Source organism: Xiphophorus maculatus, chromosome 7, assembly GCF_002775205.1.
Source record: "Xiphophorus maculatus strain JP 163 A chromosome 7, X_maculatus-5.0-male, whole genome shotgun sequence".
In the NCBI taxonomy this organism is placed as follows: domain Eukaryota; kingdom Metazoa; phylum Chordata; class Actinopteri; order Cyprinodontiformes; family Poeciliidae; genus Xiphophorus; species Xiphophorus maculatus.
Window position 1 is genome coordinate 29,484,812 of NC_036449.1, and position 26,041 is coordinate 29,510,852.

The window sequence follows — 26,041 nt, forward strand, 5'->3', positions numbered from 1 at the left end:
CACAAGATTAGTCTTTCCTCCTCCGCCTCTGAGACCAAATCCTGCCACTCTCCAGCAGCCGCCCGGCTGTCCGCGTCTCCACTCCAGAGCGCAGCGGCCCAACAGGCTGGGGGCGAGATTAGAAGTGGCATGTTGGGGGTTTGGCTGTGCAGCCGGCTGACGCGGCGCAGTGAGTGCAGGCTGGAGGCGGACGTTTCCTGAGATGTTCTGTCACTGCTGGAGCCAGCAGGTGAAAGGGGCAGAGCGGGTAGCGCCACGCTAAAGCCCGCAGCGTCGGTCCAGGTGAATGTCTTCTTCTTCTGCTCTGTAAAGTTGGTCCCAACAGCTGAAATAATAATTAAGCCTCCCTGCTGTCTGTTATAGTTTTATTCTCTTTGCAAAGTTGAAGTTGATGTTAGATTCTCACAGGAAGGAAAATGCAAAGACGTCATAAAAATATAGGACTTACCAACTCTATTTATAAAACAATAACAGCTGAAACAAACAAAGTGCTTCACATAACCAAATACTGAAAACATCATGTTTATAAAACTACGAGGTCAATTTTTTTTCTTCATTTTTTAAAGTCATATTTTCATAATGTTATTAATTTATAAAATATCACAGTTTCAAACTAAATATTAATTAACAAGCTAAACATTTAGCTTCACACTAAATATTTGGTTTGGAGCTAATTATTTAGCATCAAGATAAATATTTAACCTCAAACAAAATGTTTACATTTAGTTCAGAGCTAAATATTAAGTAAGAAAGCTAGACTTTTAGCGTAAAATTAAATATTTGGTTAGCAAGCGAAATGTTTAGCTTGCTAACCAGCTAGCTTGGTAATTTATGCTAGTCTCCAAAAAGAAATGAGAGAATTGTTGACTTGCACAAGTCTGGTTAATCTTTCCCAGGTTTCTGTCACATGATCAACTGAAATGAGCATCATTTAGTTTTTTTCAGGTGTGTGAAGAGATGAACAACCTCATTTGGTTTGACAGAGTGACTTATTTTCAGCAAAGCTTGTACTGAAAGCCTGTTCGGGTTTCTCAATGAAACAAGCAGGCAGATTTATTTTGCAGTCAAAGTGCCTGAAGAGCTTTTAAATGCCTCATTTCTTCTAAGTGGAGAAATGAAAGTGGACTTATTTTGGGGTGGCGTGGTGGGAGGGGTTGCATATTTGGACTCCATTCACACACAAAAGGCTCCTTAAGAGCAGCTTACCACAGCATGAAAGGAAATTTGTTATATTTATAGCTGTGATCGAGTAGAATTGACCATCTGCTTGAAGCACTCATAATTTAATAGTAGTCTGGAGCAATGCCAGTTTAATTATACACACAATCCTTACCTGAAAAGGATTGTGAAAAGTTACATTAAAGTTCCCCACTCAGGTAACCTCAGCTTGACACTGTTATTCATAATTTCCTCCACATGTGGCCCACACAGAGACAACAGCGTCTGAAGCACCGAGTTGCAGAACAAAAGCTTGAAATGTTTTTCAGAGCCGCTGACATGGATGAAGGTAAATCCAACTGGATTCAATATTTATGTAGCCACAATTCACAACAAATGTCTCATTCATTCACTTAGCGTTTTGAAGCAGACCTGATTCATGAGCAGATTCAGATTCCTCAGCAAGCATGTGGCGACAGTAGAAAGGAATGACTCCCTCAGAATCATACTGACCAATGCTAATGCTAGCAAATCTGTGCTAATGGACAGCAGAGGAAGTGGGAAATCCAGCATATGCATGCTAGTAGCCTTTCCAAAGCTAACGCTAGCCTGTCTGTAACTCAATATTATCAGAATAAATTTGTAATAATACCAGAAAAAATAATGAGAAAAAAAGTCATATGAGAATAAAATCATAATATTACCAGAATAAAGTTGTAATTTTAGTCGAATGAAGCAGTAATTTCATAACTCCTACATGAAAAATAACAAATTGAAATGAGGAACGTTGATCTTCTAGTGAATTTATACTCTGATATAAGTTTTACAAATAGAACATATTTAATCTTTTATCATATTATCTGATGAAGGAAAGAACCACCAACTGGACGATCTGGCTGTCAGTAAACAACTATTTTATTCTAGGTTTTCGACTTTCTTCTGGTAATACTGTGATTTTATTGTCATAATTTTAAGGCTTTATGGTCGTAGCTTCAAAACTTCTGTGTTTTTAAGTGAGCTTGTTTCAGTTGCAGGTTTGTTAAAACGTAGTTGTTTCTTTTCACTGTCGCCCCATGCTCACTTAGTTGGAGGGTTTGTTGTAAAGTCATTGTCTCTGCAATCAGACGGTTTTCTCAGATGAAAAGTGTTTTTACCAACTTTAATATCAAACTTGAACTGGACAGAAATGTCACAGCTGACGTCTCTGGATGGAGTTAAATGGACGTAAGCAAGAGTCAAAACTGAGGCGAGTTGTTGTAAAGTTAATCTGGGTAGGTGTTAGAAATGCTTACCATCTGGAAGAAATGCAAAATATCAACAAAGCCTAAAGGACCAGTTGATATTCTGTCCTGTTTCTGTACAAATGTTATATTTACACCTTTAATTTTCTCACCTAATGCTAAAACTTTTTGTTTTGATCTATTTGTTATGCTTTACTAATGCGGCTTTCACCTAACCATCTTCTAGAACGTTTTAGTGAACCATCATTTAAATTAATGGGAATGTCACAGTAAATTTACCAGCATGGCTCAGTCATAAACCCCATCAAAGCATTTACTGAAACTGGATAATTACTACAAACTGTTTTAGATTTAAATGTCTTTTCTCTCTGTGTGTGTCTTTGTTCTTCCCTCTAGGCAAACACACACACACACACACACACACACCCAGGCAGCGAAAACAAGAAGCATTTTACTGCTTGTTTTTTAACTTCGTTCAGATAATGCTTTGGGGCAAATATTTCTTAGAAGAAATGAAACTTTGCTTCACTCAGAGGAAGAGTCGCTGCTGTAATGGCGTGCTGGACAAAAGGGACATGAATGACTTTTATATTATCGAATGTTGTGATCATTTTCTATTCATTAGCAGGACAAAGGTTGTTTGAGCTGCAAGTAATAACTACAATAATTTACTCTGAATAATTACACTGCTGGACAAACGTAGCGCTGGATTCCAGAAGCAGCCATTAGTCTTAGCTTCCCTCTTATAGATGTTGGGTCGCCAGTCGTTTGTTCTGAGTGAAGGCTGAGATTATTTTTACTGTTGGTTGGTTTGTTTCAGGTAAGTGTTTGTTAAACACAATACTATATGGTGCAATATTAGTGCCAAAATTAAGGCACTAATATGTATGTATACTATGTAGAGAACCTAGTGATGGCTACTTCCTTGTAGCAGCAGGCTATATCACTTTTGAAGCTAGCTACTGATATGATTGCTAATGGATAGCATACATTGGCTGAATTTACTACTTTCTCTGCTGGTATTTAGTACCGCTAGTCTAGCATTGTCACTGGGTAAGCTAGCAATTAGCATGCCTAGGCTGAATTTTCTTTTTCATCTTCTGTGCATTAGCATAGACAGGCTAGCAACAGCACTAGATAAGGAAACAACCAGCATGGCTAAGCTGGATTTTCTACTTCCTCTGCTGTCCGTTAGCACATATAGGCTAGTGATGTCATTGGATAAGCTAACAGCTAGCATTCCTAGGCTGGTCAGCGACCTGTAAGAAATTGTGATCATGAAAAATGGTACATTAGATGCATTGACATGTTATTTTGTCAGTTTAGTGCAATCCAACACATAATATAGACATATTGTATAATATGGAGCATTTTTAATTGCCTCTAGTTTAAAAACTTTAATGCTTAAAACTCTTCAAACCTGGACTAGATCATTCTGCAACAAAACCAGAATATTTAAAACCTAGTTTGGGGTTTGTGAAACATTTATTTGATTTCTGAAAGTTCTATAAGTGACCATATTAGTACAAACAAATATTTAACAAATCACAAATTAGGTTACAAATAATCTACTTTTATTGTGAAATAGTCCAAAAATCTAAGCACTGGAGACCAGTTTGGTTCTGAAAATGTGTTTTTGTGTCAATCAACACATTCAGTCCAGACACATAGCTTAAACTTTTGGCCATTAAGTTGTTTTTCTGGGTCATGCAGGGATGGAAACTCTAATTTATAACGTGTAAAAATCAGATAATGAACATATTTAATGTTATTTTTGGTAAAAGATGTTATTTCATATATCAAGTTGAGCCACAATGTAACCAGCATGAATATTTAAATGATCCAACCGTGTTTTAATCCTTGATTTTATGACCAGTTTCCTTTTTTCCGGTCCATTTCAGCTCCACATAGGTGGCCTAAACAAGCCACACGAGACGGGAGTGTTTCTCTGCACAAGGACCACTCAGAAAAAACAAGAGTGCAACACAATTTTCCACCAGAGTGAATAGAAAAAGATGGGGAGAGAAAAACGAGAGGGTGTTTGTAACCGGCTGCCAGCTCATTGCTGCATTCTCTGCATTGTGTCGGAGCTCTGAGAGTAAATATGACAAGGTTAGCGAGGGCTCGACTCCACCGCCGCCGCCGGTTGAGAGGGAAATTAATTGAATTTCCAACAAGCATGTCGATGTCAGATATGGATGGGAAATTCAAAATCTTCGGCCACTGTGTGGACGAGGGCAAATAGAGGAATTGGAGAAAAACGCTGCACAAATATTCCAGCAGCTCGGCTAGCCGCCACATTTATATAAAATTAATTAGACTTAAAATTAGGCGCAAGGAGGAACATTAATGATTTAGCGTTGTTTAAAATTTCACATCCTAACCGGCAGTGAATGTTTTGGGTGGATGGTGCTGGTTTGTCTTAATGCATTAGTAAAATCAGACGGGAAACGCTTTCTTTCTGCTGGATGTCCAGCCTGATCTCTGCAGTACAACTTCTGCACGTTTCAGGACGGAAACGGCACAAAAAGAGCCAGAGAGACGCCTGCAGAACGGCCGATCACACAGCCTGTAGATACCAAACGGCGCTTTTGAAAGAATCCACATGAAGATGATTAACTTATTGAAGCTCACCCCAAACTGCCCTCTGCTGAGTGAGTCTGTGCTGGAAATATGAAAAAACAACAAGTTCTCTGCACAGACTGAAGGATCTCAAACCGCCTGCTGAGATTATTAGTATTTTTCTATTTTTAGACCGATTTTGTGGGCAGCAGGCCGAGGTCCTTCATACACAACATAACTGGATGTGATCTATTGGAAAATAAAGAAATGAAGCGGTATGAAAAATACTGAAGCTTTATTTGAAAAGAAAAGAAGATTACACTTGTAATTTGATTGAGTAAAAATATGAGACATAATAATTATGGCCTGACGAAGTCATTAAAAACTTATGTGAAATTAATAATTTTCCCACTAATCCACTAATTGCAGAGCTAATTTATCATTTAGCACTTTTGCTAACATTTAGCACACTTAGCTTCCACCAAATAAAAATTTTCCAGATAAATTCTACAGCGATAATTTACTTGGCTGCTTTATAAACCTTCAGTTTAATAGAGTTGAACATTGATAAAACAAATGTGTCATTGGCACATGGTGAGTATAAACATGGTTGAATTTGCTCTTTAGCATTAGCTTACACTAAATACCGTGTTGGTATAGTCCTTTAGCATTAGCTTACACTAAATACCATGTTGGTATAGTCCTTTAGCATTAGCTTACACTAAATACCGTATTGATTCAGCATTTTTGTTAACTTTGAAAATGTTTAGCTCACTTAGCTTCTCCTGAATTAATAATTTTTTTGGAGGCTAGAAGTATAATATTAGCTTGTTCCAAAAGCAGTTTGGTTGTGTTTGGGTTCGTTATCCACAGTGGTGGGAACAGTTCCACCAATAGTCTAGCTAATGTTTCCTTGTATTTACCCAGAATGCCTTGCGCTGTAGTCCACTTCCTGCTTTTGGAGCGGCCTCTGGTCCGCTTGATATGGATCCAAACCGCAACCCTGCTCTGGTTCCACCTACAAACCAGAGCAAGGTTTGTAGGTGGAACAGAGTTTGATTAGCGATCTCCAAACAAACCGGACTTTCTAGACAAACGGACTGGAGTTGAATTGAAGCGGACCAAACATGGGTGGTATGAATGCAGCCTAAATTTCATCACTGTTGGGACAAAAAGCAACAGGACTTATTATTGCCTCAAAACTTAATTTTGTGTTTTTATTTGGTTGCTAATGGAGTCCAGTTCTGTGATGGACAGGTGACCTGGCCCACCTGGTTTGATGCAGCTGTTTGATAAGCGGTTCAGTTAAAGTCTTGTGATGGATTCCTGAGAAAAACTCAAAGCTTGTCTGAGCTCTGGCTGACCTCAGATCTGTGCTGGCTTTCTGTTGACAAAAGAAGAAACTTCAGGGTCCAATCTTCTAAAACGTAAAGAGACACGACTGCTATTTTAACCTTTAGTTAGGATTTAATTTAAGGGTATTTATTATGTTACCTTTTCATTTTTTAACACAAAAACGTCAGTATTTGCTGACCTAATTTGTTTTCTGACGTTAATAAAATAATACTTTTGGCCTTCATCACAGTGAAGTGGCTCAGTAAATATCCCCCAGAACCGACGGGACGCGTCAGCGTTTGAGTCACATCCCTCCGTGACGGCTGTCACTTCTGACTGGAGCGCGTTAAAACCTGGAGGCCGATCGGCCGTAAATCCAGGCTGCGGCCTGAGTTACGGCGTCGCCGAGTCAAAGACGTCCAGGAAGAATTTAGTGTTGGTGCAGCGGCGGCATCAGGACCGATGCTGCATGCAGAACAGGACCTGGTCACATGCTATCGCTAACGCTACTATTATGATCAAAACAAATGTAGGGAATTATTATTATGAATATTAATAAAATAATTGTTATATATTTGTTGTAATTTTATTTTGCTTTTAAAATCTTTTCACATTTTCTCTAAGTATTATTATTTTCATTATTATTATTTATAATAGGAGTTATTTTTATTTTATTATTGCATTTTTCTCATTTTCCTTCATTTTTCTGAGTTATCATTTATAATTTATCATTACCTTTGTTTTTCATATTTGTAGTCATTCTATTTTAATTTTGTATTTGAAAAGTTTTTTGTCTTCAGATTTTATAATAATTTCTCTAATATATTTTTATATTAATCTTTTATTATATTGCATAACTTCCTATTTTAGATTTTTTAAATTTTATCTTAGATTATTATCATCTATTTATTTACTTTTTAATAGTCTCATATATGTTTCGCTTCCTTCAGATTTTTAAAAAAAATTTCTTCAAATTCTTTTTATAATTGATATTTTTAATATTATTGCATTTTATTTGATTTCTTCCTCTTTAAAATTTGTTACGTAGAATAAAATCGTATAAAATTATCAGCAGCTTAAGCAGAACATGAAGGTCTGATCAGTTGGGCTGCAGGTTGCCAGGTCAGCCAGGGGTCAGATTACATCCTGGATTATAAACCATCAGATTATAAACCATGGTAGCGACGCCATGGGTTCAGTCGGAGCCTTCGGTGGGTCTGATGTTCTGTCGCTGTGGCGCTCTCACAGGCAGGGAGCCCACTGCGCTCTGGATGCCATCATTACTTATATCTCAGTCATTATTGTTGCGCGCCTGATTCATTTTGTCGTTTGCGTCAGCCGTCGGCTCACATGTTGCGGCTCGGCTTCTCGCCGTCGGCCTGCCGGCTGATTAATGACTTTGTGAAAAGCGATCCGGCCTCCTGCAGGAAAAAAGAAGAATAGAAATTGAATCCCGGCCTCTGCTGGCAGCCTCATCTGTCATCTTTTCAATATTGATGTCCATTATGTTTATGGATCGTTTGGCTGTCGTCTCGTCTCCGGCCCCGTTCGGCCACTGGGGGGCGGCGTTGATAGCTGCGTTTTGATCGATGGCCGTCGTGGTTTAATTGTCAGCGCCGTCCGGTCGTAATGGAGCTCGCCGCGCGGCGGACAGATTACATCTCGGATGAGTCAGAGTTCAGCGCGCCGGACGCTGCGGGACGGATTCTGGGCCATTATCAGCGCCGCGGCTCGTGTTCATCACTTCCTGTATCGCCTTTCATGGATCACATGTCCTTTTACTGGAACCCAGCGGCGGCTCCGGCTAGATTTATCACACCTGCCAGGAGGAATAACTCAGTTTGCTCCTGGAACTATATTTACGCCCAATAATTTATTAGCCACACATGACCAAAAGTAGTGCATTTAAACAACAGCAGAGCACCTTCAGGAAGGGCGCCGAGGTGTTCCTGCGACTGCGTCCCCCTCGTTCATCATCGGCCTCAGCGGCCCGCCGTCCACCACTTCCTGTGTGTCGAATCGGAGCTTCTGGACGGGCTAACGTAGGGAAACAAGCAGAACAAATGAGTGAAAGCTGCAGAACCACGTGGGGTTTGGGCGCCAGCGTCGCCGCGCCTCGTCTCATCCCTCACCGCGCCGCTCCGCCGCTCCCCTGCGTGTTTGCAGCCAAGGTCGGAGCGGTCCTGTTCTGTTTTCCAGCCGTGTGTGGGCTTCATTCATCATCCGCGTGCTAGCGTGCCCTAAATCTCTCCACCGTGTGCGTGAGGGTGTTTGTGCGTTTGCTTTTGCCTTAAACTCTGTGATTTCACAGATGTGCCCCACTGTACGATACGAGTTATTATGCTGGGAGAATAATGGCTTTAAAGGAGAGAAAGGTTACAGTCAAGTTTATTTGTAGAGCAACATTTCAGCAACAAAGTGCTTTACATCGTAAAATCATCACACAGTCACCAGCTGTTAGTAATACTAACCAGATTTTTAAAAAAAGGTTTAGATCTAAAATTTCTTTTTCAAGAGGAACCTGGCAACAATCAAACATTTTGACAAATTTTCCACTTGCTATCGATCAGATCAGCTGTAACCAGGTGGGGTTTCAGCCTTAGTTTAATTAACTCAGTGTTTTGACTGTTTTACAGTTTTCAGGAAGTTTGCTCCAGATTTGCTTATACAGCAGCAGATCTTTAATGTGTTTTGCTAATCCGTTCAATGATTTATATACTAACAGAAGTATTTTAAAGTCAATTCTCTGAATTAGAGGGAACCTATTGAACTAAATATATATTTTGCATATTTTTTATTCTTCCATTTGTGTTTCTGATCTTCTAAAAACGGCAAAAGTGCTTAAAAATAACCACCCCGACATTTTGTGGTAATAAATTAATATTTTCCCAAATCCTCCTAATTAAGTCACGTTTCACCGTTACCTAGCAACCACAGCAGAACTCCAGCACGTTTGGTTTTACTGCTGTTTGTGCTGTAAAAAGTGTTTTGTTCACAATAATAATAGTAATAATAAAAATAAGAAGAAGAATAGTAATGATCTTTACTGTTTTTGACATTATTGAATTTGCTGTTGACTAACCATCCAGAAACCACTTGCTGCATTCCTGTTGGTTGTGCAGGAGGCTCTAATAATGCTTTTCAAAGAGGTAGGGTTGTATAATTGTGCATCTGTTTGCAGCCATTTTGGCAGTGAGTGTAAACATTGAGTTGAGGGCGTGGCCAGCAGCAGCTTATTTGGATTTAAAGTGACAGGACACGCTAAAACAGCTAAAATTTCATGATTTTGTATAAAAAATGTAGTGAACATGTTTTGTATGGGCCGTAGATTTATCCTAAGCTGTTCAGGGAAGCATAATGGGCCACTGTTAGCAAATAAGAGGCAGACTCAGCCATGTGTGGTCAGCCGGAGGCGGTTTTTGGCAGCTGGTGCAGCCTTGGGCCGGTTTCAGTGGATCTGTATCAGCTTGGTACATCTGGACACCGCAATCCGTCCATTCTCCTCCGCCGTCAGGTTGCCTAGGGACGGAGAAATCTGGAACAGATTGAGACGGAGCTGCTTGTTTTTAAGTCATTACAGCCACGCCAGCGCTCCCACCACAATCTGTTCTGCTGGGATGGCTTTTTAAGGCTGCACAGCCTCCGCCCCCCCTCCCTATATATCGGCAGGTAAACACTCGCCAAGATGTCATGGGAGTTTTTTCAGCATCCATAAAACAGTGACAGGTGAATCATCCCTGCAGCAGCAGCATCTCCCATCTCAGCCGTGAAACTCGGTTGTTCGTTCGGAGAAGTCATTACGGCCGCCTCACTCCCCCCCTCCGGTCCTGACAGGTTCTGATGAACACCTTCTTCAGGAAAATTGTTGTTTGGGTTCGCTTTAAGGTTCTGGAATCTGAAGAAAATCTTCAGCATATTCTAAATTTTCCTCATTTTCAACTCATGCATCACAAAACAGATCAGATTGGGTGGATCCGCTGCAGCTCTTTATCTGTTATACGAATATTGAGATATGAGCAACAATAATAAAGCCACCAGCAAAACAAAACGATAGTATTAGCAAAGTATTTAGTGGAAGCTAATACACTCCAACCATACTTCAAACATACTTTTTATAATTGTCGTAGTTTTGTCTGTTTTGTTTTTTACTGTTTGTACTGATTGTATTTATTGACAAAATGTATATAGTTTGGTCATTTTAACCTTGTTTTCTATAACCTTTCTCTGTTTTTACCTGGATACTCATATTATAGCTAAAAATAATAAGCAATTTGTTTACTCATTAACAAAGATGAAAAATATCATTTTGGCTAATTCTGCTGCATTTACAGTCATGCTAATATTTATAGTTCCTACCAAATAGATAAAAAAACATCATATTTCAAACCCACAACATCTGTTGTTGTTTACACAACATCTGTTGTTGTTTACACACATGCTACAACATAGCATGTCACCCTTAACAGGGTTGTCTCTTTACAACAGACCTTTCTCTCATAGTTTCAGTTGAGTTTTACTAATTGTTGCTGATTTGGGCTAATTTGATCACAGTAGAGCTTCGGTCAGAAAACTTCAGTAGGTTTTACCGCATCACTTCAAAATAAGAGCATGAATATTAACGGCTAGCTACTGGAAGAATTATTAACAATCGCTTAAAAAAATATTCAAAACAAATGTTGATCAAAAGTTTGCAAAACAGCCAAGTAAGTTAATTTTTGACTGAGTGTGCTAAACATTTTCAAAGCTAGCTACAGCGCTAAACAAAAATTAGCTTCACTATTAGTGGATGCTAAATCGCTAACTTCAGAACAAACTAATACCTTGTTCTCTACTGTCTGTTTTCTTTTGCTCCAGTTTGTTTCTTGTTGTAAATAAACTATTGGGGGAAAATCGCAGTTTCTCAGTGATTACTGCTTCCTGTAGGGTCCTCCAGGCGTTCAGCTCCGTTTTCTAACATCTATCCGTCCAAACTCAATCTGCTCCTGCTTCTGTTTACTTTCATTTTATGGAGTTTTTATGCAGCAGAAATTAAAAAAGAGTTTTTTACTCCTTGATTTCCTCCATTCACGTTCTGAATTTGGTGTCGAGACCTCTGAGCGATCCGGCTGAATAAAGCAGAGTAAAAATACTGCTTATCCTCAGGCTCTATGACTGCATACTTTTATAGATGGAACCAAAATTAAACAGGACTGGAGGAAATGTGTTAGTCAAGGTCAATGAGAGACTTTGCAGTCGCAGAAATACACGGAGAAAGTCGCTTTTAGATTCTATAAACGAGAAACTCCAAGAAACTTCACTGTTATGCTAACTTTTTATCATAACAGGCTTTGTGCTTCATAAAGTCCGTTTTATTTTAAAAATTTTATTTATTTCCACAATTTTTGTTTTTATTTTTCTGAGTTACATTTTTTTCTCCGTTTTACCCATTTCTATTAATCCAAAAGTATGTAATTTAGATGTAAATGAAATGTAATAAATCAATAGCTAGATCATTTTTTACTGTTATTCTGCTTCATAAATTTAAAATACTGCTGGCTTTACAAGGTATTAAAAACTGTTTCCCTCTCAGTTTTTTAAATAACTCAAACATTATTTGCAAAACTACAAATCTAGTTGTTTTTTGTTTGTTGTTTTTTTATCAAAATAAAATCTCCCTTTAAAGCTGCTTTAGAGTTGAACATTTAATGGACAATAATAATCCAATGAATTGCATGATAAATTAAAATGAGGTTGATCATTTCCAGTCACTTGCTTGTTTTTTTTTTGTGTAAAGAGAAGAATCCTGACTTTTTAATGTAATTAAAAACCAAAAAATGCTGCAAACATTTGACACTTTGGCAACATTACACTTTTTTTCTTTTCATAAAAATCCTAACGTTTAATTTTGCCCAGTCTTCCAGTCTGATTAAAAATAATGATTAATTATTTTGAAGGACGAGGTTGTTTACAGACTTCGTAATTCATTTTATCTGTATATGTATTTTGGATATTTAAAATGTTTTTCAGTTCCAATTTTAAATGTTTGTTAGAAATTAACACAATAGTTCCCACTAGTCTGAACTACATTAGCTAAGCTAATTTGCTATCACTGATATTTATCTTAGTATTGCATGAAGTTTTGTGAAATACTCAGAAATTGTGACTGAGTAATAGTTGTAATATTCTCACATTGTTTATATATTAGAGCTCTAGCTAGTTCTAAGCTTGCGGCTTGTTTATTGTTGTCATAGCAACGACCTACCAAGATGGCTGTCAGTTACAAAGTTCACTGAAGTGACGTCACAAAAGAACTTCGTATTTGTTGATCTTTGAGTGTTGGTACTTGTGCTATTACACAATTTTTATGATTTTAGTCAACAATGGTCTCAAAACGACAATGTTATTGTTTTTTTTTGTTTGTTGTTTTTTTTTACCTCTCCAGGGGGTCTTTTGTGGGCTCTAGTGTCCCTTATATGATAGCAGGCTGACAGGAAACGGGGAAGGAGAGGGGGGAAGACATGCGGCAAATGTCGTCGGGTCCGGGAGCCGAACCCGCGACGGCCTTGTCGAGGACTGAAGGCCTCCAAATACGGGTCGCGCTAACTGCTACGCCACCACGGCACGCCCACGACAATGTTATTGTTTATCGCAATAATTTCTGGGACATTAGTCGCCCAGTAAAATTTGTGTCAAACGTGCCAAACGTCTAACTCCAGTTAGGAGGATTAAAGATGTTCTACCTCAGTTTCTTAGCGCATATCTCCCACATCTCATCTGCCCTCTTCCTCACACTTCCTCTCTAATCTCTTCTCATCACGTTAGTCAAGCCGAAGCGTCCGTTAGCCGCATCGGAGAAGCGCTTTAAAACGAAACGATAGAAAACGAGGAGACGGCTCGGGTCCGGCCGTCGGATCAATGCGGGGTGATGTAGCAGCCGGCGGGGGGGCGGATCATTTCCGCCATTACCCGGCCGCATCTCCTGATCCCGGGATTAGCAGACACAGAAACAGGGGAGAGCGTCAGGGGTGGAGGAGAAGCAAACACTGCTGTCCCCAGCCTGCAGAGCTGAGAGAGTTTATTAGGAAAAAATAAAACAGTGTAGATAAAAGAACGAAGGAGAAACCAGGAGGGGAGAGTTTAAAAAAGTGACCGTTAATAAATAAAAAAAAACTAAATAAATACAGAATGTTAGAAAAAATAAATAATGAAATAATATATGTGAAAATTAAAATAAATAAAATAAAAATTAATAATAGTGAAAATGTTAAACTAACATTGTTGAAAATTATAAATAATTTATGTTACTCTTTGAATGCAGTATTTGATGCATTAATTACTTTATCATTTATCTATATATTTATTGCCAGTTTTGGCATGGTGAGTCCTCCGTACCTCCGCTCTTGTTCTCTTGTTTGCGGTGTGGGAGATCTCACACACTCGCCTTCATCCAGAGCGGACCATGACAGAGAATAGAAAAGGCAGAGAGGCGTGTGAAAAGCAGAAACGGTGTCAAAGTCAGAGGAAGCAGGTTCAAACCTGCCTGGACACTAAATTAGTTCAATTTTAAAAGGAAATACTTTATTTTTTAAATATAATATCAATATTTTATCATGGAAACTCTTTGAGTTCTAAAGTCCCGACCTGATTCCTGGATCTCGATCTGCTGCCTTTGATTAAACGTGTTTACAGCTTATAAACAAAAGAAGGAGCTTTTAATGGCTCAATCTATTTGTTTGGTGCAATAAACTGCTCTAATTCTTAACAAGAAAGCCTAATGAGATCATTTTCTAAACAATCTCAGCTTAAACTCAACCAGCTTAATTACTTGTCCATGCCTCAGCAAATAAAGGGCTTTTCTTTGCATGCTGGAATAAATAAAATGAACATAAGGAGCAACAGGATGACATAAAGTTAGAGCTTAGAAACAGTTGGAATAACAAGCAACATAACCAGTTTTATTTATTCCATTAAATTTGTCTGGAATTTTCTAGAACTCTAGAAAATATAAGATTATCAAGTTAAGGCATAAACTCTTCATCATAGCTACTGATAGGAGTAAAAATGTGTGTTTTTTATCTATTTCAAATAACTTATTGATATATTTTGTAATAAAATAGTCGTGTAGTTGTTTTATATTAAAGTGTTAGTGTTGAGCAAAACGACAGCAGCTCTCTGTTAAAAACTTATGATCAGAAATAACCAAATAGCCAAAGTGTCTTTCAGTAAGATTTCCTTTTTGTGAAATAATTGATTTGTAAGCCTAAATGTTAAACCTTCAAGCCGTTATTATCCATAACTGTTAGTGGTTGAGTTATTTGGTCTGGTTTGGGCCTCAGCTCAGGTTAATGACCATTCACTCACTTTCTCTGCAACATGGACCAAAGGAAAGTTTCTCTGCAGGTTGAGTTTAGCACTTTAGCATTCACTACTGCTAAATACAGTGTTGGTGTAGCATTTTAGCATTAGCTAAAATTTACTGCTTTGTTGTGATGTCAATAAATCAAATACTAAGGTTATGATTAGGTGAACAAAGACAAAAACAATATGTGTAAATCACTTTAGCATTAGCTACGGCTAAATGGAGTATTGGTGGCAGCATTAGTTTTTGCTAAATACTGGTGTAGCGCTTCAGTTTTAGCAGAGCTAATGTTTATGATTAGCGCTTTAGGTTTAGCACAGTTAACGTTTTAGTTAGCAGAGTCTACCGCTGATGGTATTAATTTATATAGTTAGATATGGAAAAGGGAACCACCTGTAGTTTACCTTAAAGTTATCTTGGATAATTCAGACAGTCACTGGTAGCCAGAACCTAAAAATATCCGGGAATAACAAACTGCTCCTAGTTCAGCAGAACAGGTCGGGTTCAGGGGAACCTAGAAACTGTCAGCAGAACCACCGTTCAACCCGCCACTTCCACCCACGTCCCCACAGCAGCTGCCACCTGCTTGGGTCTGAAATGTCGTGGGAGACTCTTGAAACGGTGAAAGATCAGCATAGATTATAGACCATGGCTTATGTAAGGCGCAGCAGACACTGCCTGGCACGACATCATGGGAGGAAATGCTGGAAAATAGAAATAAAAAGCTGTTTTCAGGTGGTTTATACGCCGCTGAGGCACTTTCTACAGCCTGTAAAATTACAGGAGTAATCTGTTTTTATTTTTTTATAAATATTGAGAAGTTGACTTTGCACAACTTCTCTATTTTCTCCCTGAGCTCCAGACTCATGTGGCAGATTGTCTCTAGTAATCTCCTCCCTCCGTCTGCTTAGCTTACCATTTCAGAGCAGTGGACTTTGGATGGACCCCTCCATGCAAGAGCTTCCTTGTCTTAATTTAAGAGGTTGAATATTTTTTGGCCTGGATTTTATTTTTCCCAGTTGGTTTTTCAGGTTTGCCTCATTCTGTAGATTCTTGGTCCTGGCTGACTTCTTGTTAAGGAAAATCTGCAACGTTGTCTTCTGGTGGATAAACATCATCTTACTCCTCTTGGACAGCATCCTCTCACTCCCCTCTCCGTCTGTCTAATATCAGTTAAATACAACCTGAGTTGATACAGAATTACTTTTTAAAATTATGATTTAACAAAAACAAGTGACCAAACCACAACAGGAAACTTTTAAATGTTCCAATTTAGCCACTTTAGAGGGTTTTCCATTGTTTCAGATCAGACCACAGCACCTTTATCTGCGCCATGCTGGGATGGACACACTGCTAATCTGCTAATAGCAGAGCTCATTTTTGGTTTAGCATTTAGCTTTTTTGCTAACTTTGGAAACTTTTAGCACTGTTAGCTTCTGCTAAATTAATTTTTCTGAATAAAGTTCTGATTTATTTGGTGGTTTTGCAAACTTTAATTTGAATAAAGTTCAACATGATCCAAGTTGACGTTCTGGCCACCAATTGTCAATTAGCCAAGTAGTTAGATACTTATATTTATGCTCTTATTTTGAAGAAGGTGAAGACAGCAGTTCTGTTTCCTCTCCTCACTTTCTCACAGTGTTAAATAAATAGATGCTAAAATTCACCTATATTAATTGTTTTGAGAGCCTGGTTATGTTTTTGTGGGTATCATCATGGTTGAATTTAGCTGAACAGAATGTTGCTATAGCGATTAGATTTGAGTTTAACTAATGTTTATGATTAGTGCTCTAGGGTTAAGGTGACGTAACTTTTAGTTTGATCTGCTAATCACTGGTTCTAGATTTATAATGTCACTCTACCTCCTTAATTTTCTTTTTTCTGAGCCAATCAGAAGTTGACCTGAATCATTGTTTTGGTACACAACCCAAGCATGCTTCAGCTTAAGGTCACCAAATGGTGGCAGAATGATTAGTACAAGCAAACTAGCCCAGGTCATAACAGCACCACCTCGTTATCTCACTGCTGCTAAATGCTGCTAGTTTATACCAGACGTAACAAAATATAAACCTTCCAAAATCTTTCACTTTTGTCTCAACAGAATATTTTTCTAAAAGTGTTTTTGTTAAATGTGATTTTTGGCCTTCCAGTTATAGCCAGTATCTATTTTTTTATTGAATCCTGAACCGTGACCTTAAAGCTGCAATATGTAACATTTAATATTAAATATTACATATTTATTGAAACTGTCACCATGTTGTGAGATATTCTGTGGAAAAAATCGAGCTTCTTCTCCCAGTGCAAACTAGAATCAACCAATCAGAGCCAAGAGGCGGGTCTTAATGCTGTTAATAACCCTCCGTGTAGATCTCTGCTACGCTACAGCTAGCATAGCTGGTCATGAATTCTAAGACTAGTTAGCATAACCATTGATAATACAGGGTAAACATTCTTCCTGTAGCAGTAATTTGTTTCTCTGGCATTAGCACATTTAGCAGCAAGTACATGAGATTGATTGACGGTGCTAAGCCCCGCCTCCTGGCTCTGATTGGTTATTTTTGATCGGGAGTGGATTAACAGATTATTTGTCACATATCAGACAGTTTTAACACATACGCAGAAAACATATTTTTAATTAGTTGTAATCAGTAATTTTGGTTAAGTAGCCACTCCAGGGAAGGTAAAATCTACTTCCTGTTGTCAGAGAGGTTGTAGTTAGATGATTTTTTGAGTAATCCTGACTGAGTATGGTAAAATTAACCCAAAAGCTTAGAAATCAGCGTTTTCAGAAAACATGTATTTTTTTTCCTGTGAACTGAGAAGATTTGGCATTCATGCTCCACTGGTCGCCCTCGGCTTCACACCCGGTCATCTTGGCGGTTCTGTGACCTGAAAGGTGAAGCTGTGAATACTGAACGTAAACCTTTCTGCATGACTGCAGGCGTCCGGCTCTCAGAGGACGCTCTGCCTCGGCATCATGGCAGACAGAAAAAAACGAGTTCAAAATCAGCTAATCAGTCTGCGACTCGATGGCAACAAAGTCGCTCATCTCACTCATAGAAGAAAGTAAACTCTCCTGACTTTGACTTTAAAATCAGACTGAACTCAACCCGGTGAGCAGAAAACAAGGTTACGCCGCGCTAATGGCACTTTTTCAGTCCAGCGCGTCACAAGGGATCACAAAAAATAACAACTGTTTCGGGGGGGGAGAATGAAAGATGTGACACAGGGGAGCGCTGCGAGGTGGCGCTGGTTAGACAGATTAAAGATATGACACGAGGAAATGATGCCAACTTCCACCTCTTCCTCTCGTCCTTCCACGTTGCTCTCCGGGGTCCCAGTGAGTCAAAAATAGAGCTTGTTTAATAGAGAAGAGGAGAGGACTGCGCTGCGGAGGGAGAATGCAATTTGAGATTGGCCAGATTGCTTTTATTCCTCCTTTTCTTCTCCCCGTCGGCCACTCAGGAGGGGCGACGCGCGCCGCCGGGGCCCCTAAGCCGCAATAAGCCCGACGGCCGCCGCCGCACTCGCAGCGCGATGAAATAAAAGAGGGACTCGGGGAAGATCAGCTGGGATTTGAGAGTGATAGATGAGAGTCAGGTGAGGAGGAGGAGAGATGAAGGAGATGCTTCAGGTGGGATGTGACTGGATGTAAATGCAACAAACCACTGAAAGGTGGGAATCATTGTTGGTAGAAACTAAAGAGTCTAAATAGGAACATTTCAGTTCTGTTTGTAGGTAGGCCTGTCACAATAAATCAATTAATTAATCTCATGATCAATTAAGACAAGCTCAATAACTTCCATTTACATGATTTATCATTTTGCTGTTTTCTCTCTATAAAAACTGGTCCTGTTCTTTTAAGGTCAGTTTTGTTTACAGACTTTATGATTCCTTTTATTCAGGGATGCACTGATTGCAGTTTTCTGGCCGATCGCCGATTACCAATCTCTAAAAGTCTGGTCTGCCAATTAAGATTTTGGGACCAGTAAGTCGGTGCACCCCTAACTTTATTTGTGGTTTTTTATGTTTATGTGTTTTGTATATTTAAAATATCTTCCTGTTGCAGTGTTAAATGTTCATTAAAACATAAAGTTTGATCGTTAACGATGTGTTCTTGCGTTATTGTGCCATTACTATCATTATATTGGTGGAAAATGGTCTCAAAATAACAATATTATCGTTTATCTCATTAATTTCTAACTTGAGATTTAGGTCAGGCGGCCTGAACAATAGAACAACACCGGGTTATTACATTAAAAGATTTGTAGAAAATAAACATTTTAACTTGACCTTGAAGTTGATTATTTTATTTTATTTGATAAATAGAATTCAAATTTGTCCCGTAGATGCAGATGGAGACTTTTAATTTGTAATCAGGGTAAAAATTGTTACCAATATAATTGTCTTACACAGGAAAATGTAAAGTAGAACAAAAGTATTAATACTTTTATAACCAAGTTTTAACAAAAGGTCAAACTTGGAGAGACTTTTACTGAAAAGGCAACTTTGCTGCACCCACATCAACTTTTGTTTTTCGTTAAACTTGGCTAAATAAAGCAAACATTTACAAGCCAAATTCTGTTCTTACTGAAAATAAATTTAACTAAGCCTAAAAAAACCTGAAAACTAGAATTCTTTCTTTTAATACGGCAAACATGCTAAATCTACTGCAGCGTATCTGGGCCAAAAAAAGAAGTAAATTCCTGCCAAAAAACTCAGAAATTGAGCGTAATCTCATAACTTTTCTAGAAAAGAAACAAGGAAATTTGATAGTATAAAAGTCACATTTTTAGATTAATATCAGAAATTAATATTATAAAAGCAAACTTGTAAGTTTTCTTTTGAAAATTTTTGAGTTTTTGGCAGAAATGTGCTCCTTTTTTTCTATCTATTTACGACAGTTTTTAATACACCGTCGTAAAAATCCCAGTCATGTTTTGGATCAACAATAAATATCAGGAGAATTTTGGCCCACATGGAAAAATGTTTGTACACCCTGTATTAAATTAAATTAAATTAAATGTCCTTTTAATGCTAAGTTCCTATGGAGCAGGGTCTGGTTTAACCAAGCGACCTTGCCACTCACAATATGGCGGACATGTTTCTCGCAGCGGCCTGTCTGGTGGAAACCGTCACACACGCTCTTGTTTTGTGTTTCAGGAGGTGAAGGTTCAGCCGAGACCGGCCAGAAGGAGACGTCCACCTGCGACATCTGCCAGTTCGGAGCGGAGTGCGACGTGGACGCCGAGGACGTTTGGTCAGTCCGAACTCTTCCTCCTCCAAACCGCCCCACCCGGCTTCTGACTCTTTTCAAAACCACGTACTATCAAATCAGTCCAAATACAGCCGTTCGCCTCAAAGAACTGGAAGCGTCGCTCCTCTGTCTCCTGCACAGAGCCGCCGCTGAACACCCACCCAGGGTTTTTATTGCATGGCTGACCATTTCATTTAACCTCAATTACCAGAGCAGGGCCGGGAGAGAAAGGAGATTTTCGCTTATGCTGGAAATCCAATTACTCTCCTTACAGGACTTGGCAATGTCAGAGCAAAAAAAAAAAAAAAAAAAAAAAATGTCTTGGACTCGCACAGGAGAAACTAGTTCAGTGATGAAATAACATTTGTTGAAGGTTTAACCATTTCCTGCAGGTTCTCCAGCCTTGTTGTGTAAGAAACTACTGGAATCAGCAAAGAAATCCCAGCTGGAAATTAGGAGCGCCCTGAGAGTATGACTCCATCAAACGGCTTGACGTAATGGAGAGATAATGTACCCCAGTGTGCAATAACCATAATGCCAAGGAATGGCTTCATGATGCGTTTTGAGCCTCGTTGCTAATACTAAACAGCGGCACTCCTCCCGATGCCACCCACTTTTGCAAATGCTCCGTAACACGCCTCTAAAACCCAGAAATTGATTTAATGGCACTTTCCGAATTCCCGGCGGGGGAATTTATCCAATCACTGCAGGACGGAGCTGACGGTTTGCGCACATAAAACTGAAACAGCAAAGAAAATGGAGCCTCGATCTTACCTGAAATGAAGACATTTACACATAGGAGAGCAAGTCAATAGCATTTAGAAAATTGAATTTGACATAAATATTATAACAGACATTAATATTTCAGCGTCTCCTCATGTAAAAGTGAAACTACGAGTGTTTAATCTTTAAAAGCCCCAAGGTGTGTTGATGGGAAGGTTTGTGGTGGATAATCAGGGAGGTAATTGTGACCCAACGGTGGGTGATTTTCCTGAAACGGCAGCCAACGGCGGCGGCGGCGGCGCGAGGCTGTTTTGATTAAAATGACAGGTTAGTCCAATCAGGCGGCAGCTGGTTTTAATCAAACACACTGTCAGTTAATCACACCGTGATTGGAGAGAGGTGGCTGTAATCAAAAACCATCTTATTTTTACACAAACAGCCCACATTAATAAACAGTTTAGTTCTTAAAGCAACTTTTAAAGGAGGAATGCAGCATTTTGTTGGTGCCTGAATGGGCAATTATTAGTTTCAAAGGGGTGTTTTAGCTTTTTTGTTCTGCTTAAATGGTTTTTCCAAAGAGAGTAATTAGCTTCCAGAGTGCTATCTGCAATCCCTGCTTGGAAATCCAGGCTGTGCTTTAATCTGCTCTGGTCAGAAATATGCATTCACTCATCAAGAATGTCTAATTTCTTTCTTTTAATGATTTATTTGAAATGTTTCTTTGACACAGTGGAGCGATTACACGGCTTATAGCTGCAGCTGTTTTTAAAGAAGAACTGGGAGCTCAAACTGCAGTGCTACCTGCTGCGCTGCTGCTCAGCAAAGGCTCAAATATATCCATACCACCAATAAAAGATATGCTAGTCATCAGCAAACCTCTGGCTCAATATCCAACCCACCTCTTGGTAGGTATTATTTAAATGGTTTGTATTTAAATCACGGAAGGTTGAAATTTGAGTTTTAGGTTCGTATTGACCTGTTTCATCTGTTCTAAATCCAGTTTGGATGTGTTTGGGACCATTATCCACAGTAGTGGTTACGGTCCCGCTAATCGGCTAATAGCATTTAGCTAATTTTGAAATCATTCAGGACACTTAGATTCCCATGAATCAATTTTTGCACATAAATTCTAAAGTGCTAACTTACTTGAGTGTGTTTCTAAACATCTGTGTTGAATTTTTGGCTTTTGATTGGTTCTTGTTAGCATTAACTTTAGCTAAATATGATGCTGATGTAGCATCTTAGCATTTTTGCTAACTTTGAAAACATCCAGCGCACCTAGCTTTCCCATAAATCGTTATTTCTAGATAAATTCTAAAGTGCTAGCTTACTTGAGTGTGTTTCTAAACATCTGTGTTGAAAATTTGGCCTTTAACCATTTCTTCATTAACATTAGCTTCAGCTAAAAACCATGTTTATAAAGCACTTTAACATTTTTGCTAACTTTGAAAACATTTAGCACATGTAGCTTCCCATAAATTGTTATTTTTATATAAATTCTGAAGCGCTAAATAACTTGGCTGTTTTGTAGGTTTCAGTTGAATAAAGTTGGTGATTGATTGCTAAGAATTCAAGTAGCTTGACATTTACATGTATGCTCTTATTTTGAAGTGGGTGCAGCAGTTCTACTTCCTCTCTACTTCTCTCTTTTTTCAAGAAACTTTATTGAGAAAATGGCAAGTATACAACAAGCGAACAAATTAAGCTAACAGAATAATTTAGTCCTTTAGCGCTTTAGTGTACGCTGAATACCATCACATGTAGTGCTTTTAGTGGATCTAATGTTTTTGGTTAGTGTTATAGGGTTAGCATGGTGAACCCCATCAGATTGATGCCATTGTTTTTACTCTGATATGGTGCATAATGGCTGCTGGCTGTAAGAATGGCATGTTAATGTTAGCGCTGTGTGCTAGCTTTTAGCTTCTTGAGTACATAACCGTACTATTTGGTGGTGTTTTTCCCATTTTTGTTCTGGGGAACACATTCAGTTACGTTTTTAGCACTAGCGTTAGCTAGCCTGCTAACTACCTTGAGACCTTGTTTATAACATTTGTTCATTCATATTGCTATAACATTTTCTGGCTCAACAAATCTACCGTTGTTGACATATTTTAATCAATTTGAGAGTAAAAAGTTTCTGCTCCGATAGATAATCGTATCTTTGCTGTCAAACTACAAAAATGGCTGAACATGGTGGAGTGGTTCGCTCTGCAGCCTGGAAAGGGGCAGATTATTTAAATACAATAGATTATTTAGGGTTGTGTCTTCATGTTTCTGTGTGAATTTTGACACGTTTTCAGTTTATAGAGACCAGTTAACCTTTTGAACAGAGTAATACTGGGAGAGAAAAGTCTCAGGCAACATTCAAACACCTTATTGCAGCTGCACCACAATGGAGCCCCACTTTAGCAGTCCTTATTTTCAGACCTAATTCTTATGTTTATCCATTTTGACAGCATGAAATAACCCGTGTTTGCCTGCTATAATAAAAGGTTATGCCTGGTCAGGAGAAAATTGCCATTTCAGCCCATTCTCTCCCCAAAGTATTATTGATTCCATTCGTCATCATTTGTGATTCACCAGAAAATGAATATTTTTCCGTCTCTTGCTTCATGGATTCAGATAAAGAAAAATGTCCGGAGTGTTGTGGTGAAGATACCGCAGCGCTGAGTGAACCTCATTTGGCAGAACGCTTCACAGCCTTTATCTGCACTCCGCCCTTCTATAGCTCCTATTCTCTGGAGCCGAGCAGCGGGCAAAAAAAACACTAATTTGCCCCAGAGGGATCAATAGAGTGTCACAAAATCCCATTTAGATCCATTTGTGGTGTAAAACTGTAATTACCCACAAAAATCTATGCTTTCAAACCCATCAATAGCGGCCATCATTGTTGATGGAATTAAAGTCAGTCTGGAAGCGGCCGCTGGACCTCCTGAGGCTTCAGACCCACAGATGTGTCCAAGACTTTTCTCTGGATGTTAAGTGAATTTAAAATAAAAACACCAGGTTGGAGGATGGAAAACTGCCTTTGCTGTCAAGTCTGCTTTTCTTTGCAGATATTTCTGAGTCTGATGTTTGTGTTTTTATAACTCCTAATGAGTGTTTGTCAGAAAATGATCCAAGCAATATTTTCTCTCTGTTTAATGGGAGATGTGAACATTTGTTGGGTGTTTTAGCATATTTACCGTTTATATTTATGCTTTTATTTTGAAGTAGATCAAGGCTTTTTACGCTGCAGTTCCATTTCCTCTCCCCCCATTCATTTTCTTCCACCAAAAACTTTATTTTATAAAAACAGAGGAATAAAATAAGACATAGCAGCTGAAAACAATGAAAAAGAGCATAATATCAGGTCTTTCAAGGGCAGATATAACTTAAATCTGAAGTTAGTGGTGTAGCATTAGCTTTAACTAAACACCATGTTTGTGTAGCGCTTTAGCGTTAGCAGAACCAGTTCTTATGGTTAACGCAGCTAGCTTTGTAGTCAGCGCCGTTCCTTCAGCATTATCTGTAGCTATTCTGACTGCTTTTTAAAATAAGCTTTAATAATTTGCTAGCTGTACATCTGGAAGTGGATGACTTATTAGGAAAGTCTAGTAGCACCAAAAATGTCTCTTTTTGTGATAAATGTCCAGCTGTTTTTTTTTTACATTTAATCCCTTTAGCATCTCTTTGTCAGCTAGCTGTTATCCTTTACATGATCTTACAGACAGTTGTTATTGTCAGATTGAAGTTAGCTCTTTAGCATTAGCAGAACTAATGTTTATGCCTAGTGGCTTACGGTTAGCGCCATCAACTTTTAGGTACTTTTTTGCTCACCGCTGCTCAAATTGATACTATTGCTTTTACTCCAGAGCAGTTCATACTGGCTGATTGTGTGGTAAGGCTGAGCTGAGTGTTTGATTTAATTTGTTGGCTAACAGGCTGTTTTCCTGCCGATAATAAAAGCAGGTTTAGACTCAGTCGACCTGGAAAGCTAATTAACTGTAACACCGGTGGAAATGTAAAAAATCTCCAGATAAAAGAAGAAATGGCGGCTGGTTTCTGGCGTCGGGGCGGATTGATGATTGGTTCAGGATGAGCAGACCTGAAGCGACCTGAAATCAAACTTCTCTGCGCAGACAGCCCTCAGGTGAGGCAGAAAATAAAAACAGAGAAGAAGATCCACGGAGGAGAGACGGAGAAACATGATGTTTAAATCACACAGCTGGAGCACAGCACTCATCCCCAGACATTCATTTATTTCTTACTGCAGCTACAATAAAACTTTGCTTACTACAAATTGAATTTCTATATTTGGAGGCGCTCACCTGGCAGTGGCACCTCAGAAGGAGTTATCCCCCCACCGCTGCAGACAAACAAACACATCTGATCGTTTTTCCCTGTGAGCTTCACCCTGAAGTCATGTCGCATCTGAAACCTGAACAGTCTCACATTGATCTCTGTATTTCAGCGCTGCTTTGAACCACCGCTTATTTTATAAGTTTTCCTGCTTAATTTGAAACGATGCATTAAAAAACTGGGAATTAAATCAAAATTCAAAACTCTGCAACTTCTCAGCAGCTTCCTTTGCTTCCTGAACCGTTTAAGGGAAGGATTAGGATTTCTAAAACTTGTTTCACTCTACTCCAGGGGTGCCCAAAGTGTGGCTCGAGGGCCATTAGTGGCACTTTGAATAATTTTGACTGCACTTTGAAATGGTACAAATTTGGTTCTCTGACACTTTTTGTAATTTTTTAGAATAAGGTTTTCATTCTAAAAACTTTAAATCTTCTTAAACATAAAACATTAAGTACAACACAATTAAGTTTTTTGTTTATTAGCGTTTTTCTTTTGCTTTATTTTTATTTTGTAGTAAGTTGTTCCACATTTTACCAAAAATCTTGCTTGACTTGGTCACACAAAGCAATATACTATACAAAATTCAGCAAAGGTTTTAGAAGGAAATTCTCATTTTAGTTGCTGGAAAAAAACTACAAATATTTCATAGACCCGTTGAAGCGCACAAAATCCAAACAGCTGCTTGCTGACGATGGCTAGCATTGGTTTTAGCTGTCAAGTTGTCACCATAACACACCAAATCTTAAAATATATGCGATGTATAAAATGAAGGGATGCAGTGCTTTGCTTCTAATTGTCAACACTACAAAAACGAGATAAAAACATCAGGAAAAAGTTTTGATCAAGAAAAAGATATCGAGGGAAGGAGATCAGCTACGCTAGCTTGACTATGACAACCTTAACATGTAGATGTGATGTGGAATTCTTTGTGTTTTGGTTCAGTGAAGCATAAAAAAGGCGACTCACACACCAGCTCTCTGACAGATCATCAGTAGAGCAGGTGTTCAAATAACGAATCTAAATTAGCTAATGGCAGATAATCTGCCACGGTGATCAATTATTAATAATCACAAAATAAACATAAAA

At 38.7% G+C, this 26,041-nt stretch overlaps 1 protein-coding gene across 1 annotated transcript in view; it reads left to right on the forward strand.

Moving 5' to 3' along the window:
* Positions 1-26,041, forward strand: part of tmeff2 (transmembrane protein with EGF like and two follistatin like domains 2) — a 146,200-nt gene that overhangs the window by 79,192 nt on the left and 40,967 nt on the right. The window contains exon 5 of the mRNA XM_023337112.1: positions 19,798-19,894. Within this exon, the coding sequence (XP_023192880.1) occupies positions 19,798-19,894 (97 nt within the window). The remainder of the gene's footprint in view (positions 1-19,797; positions 19,895-26,041) is intronic.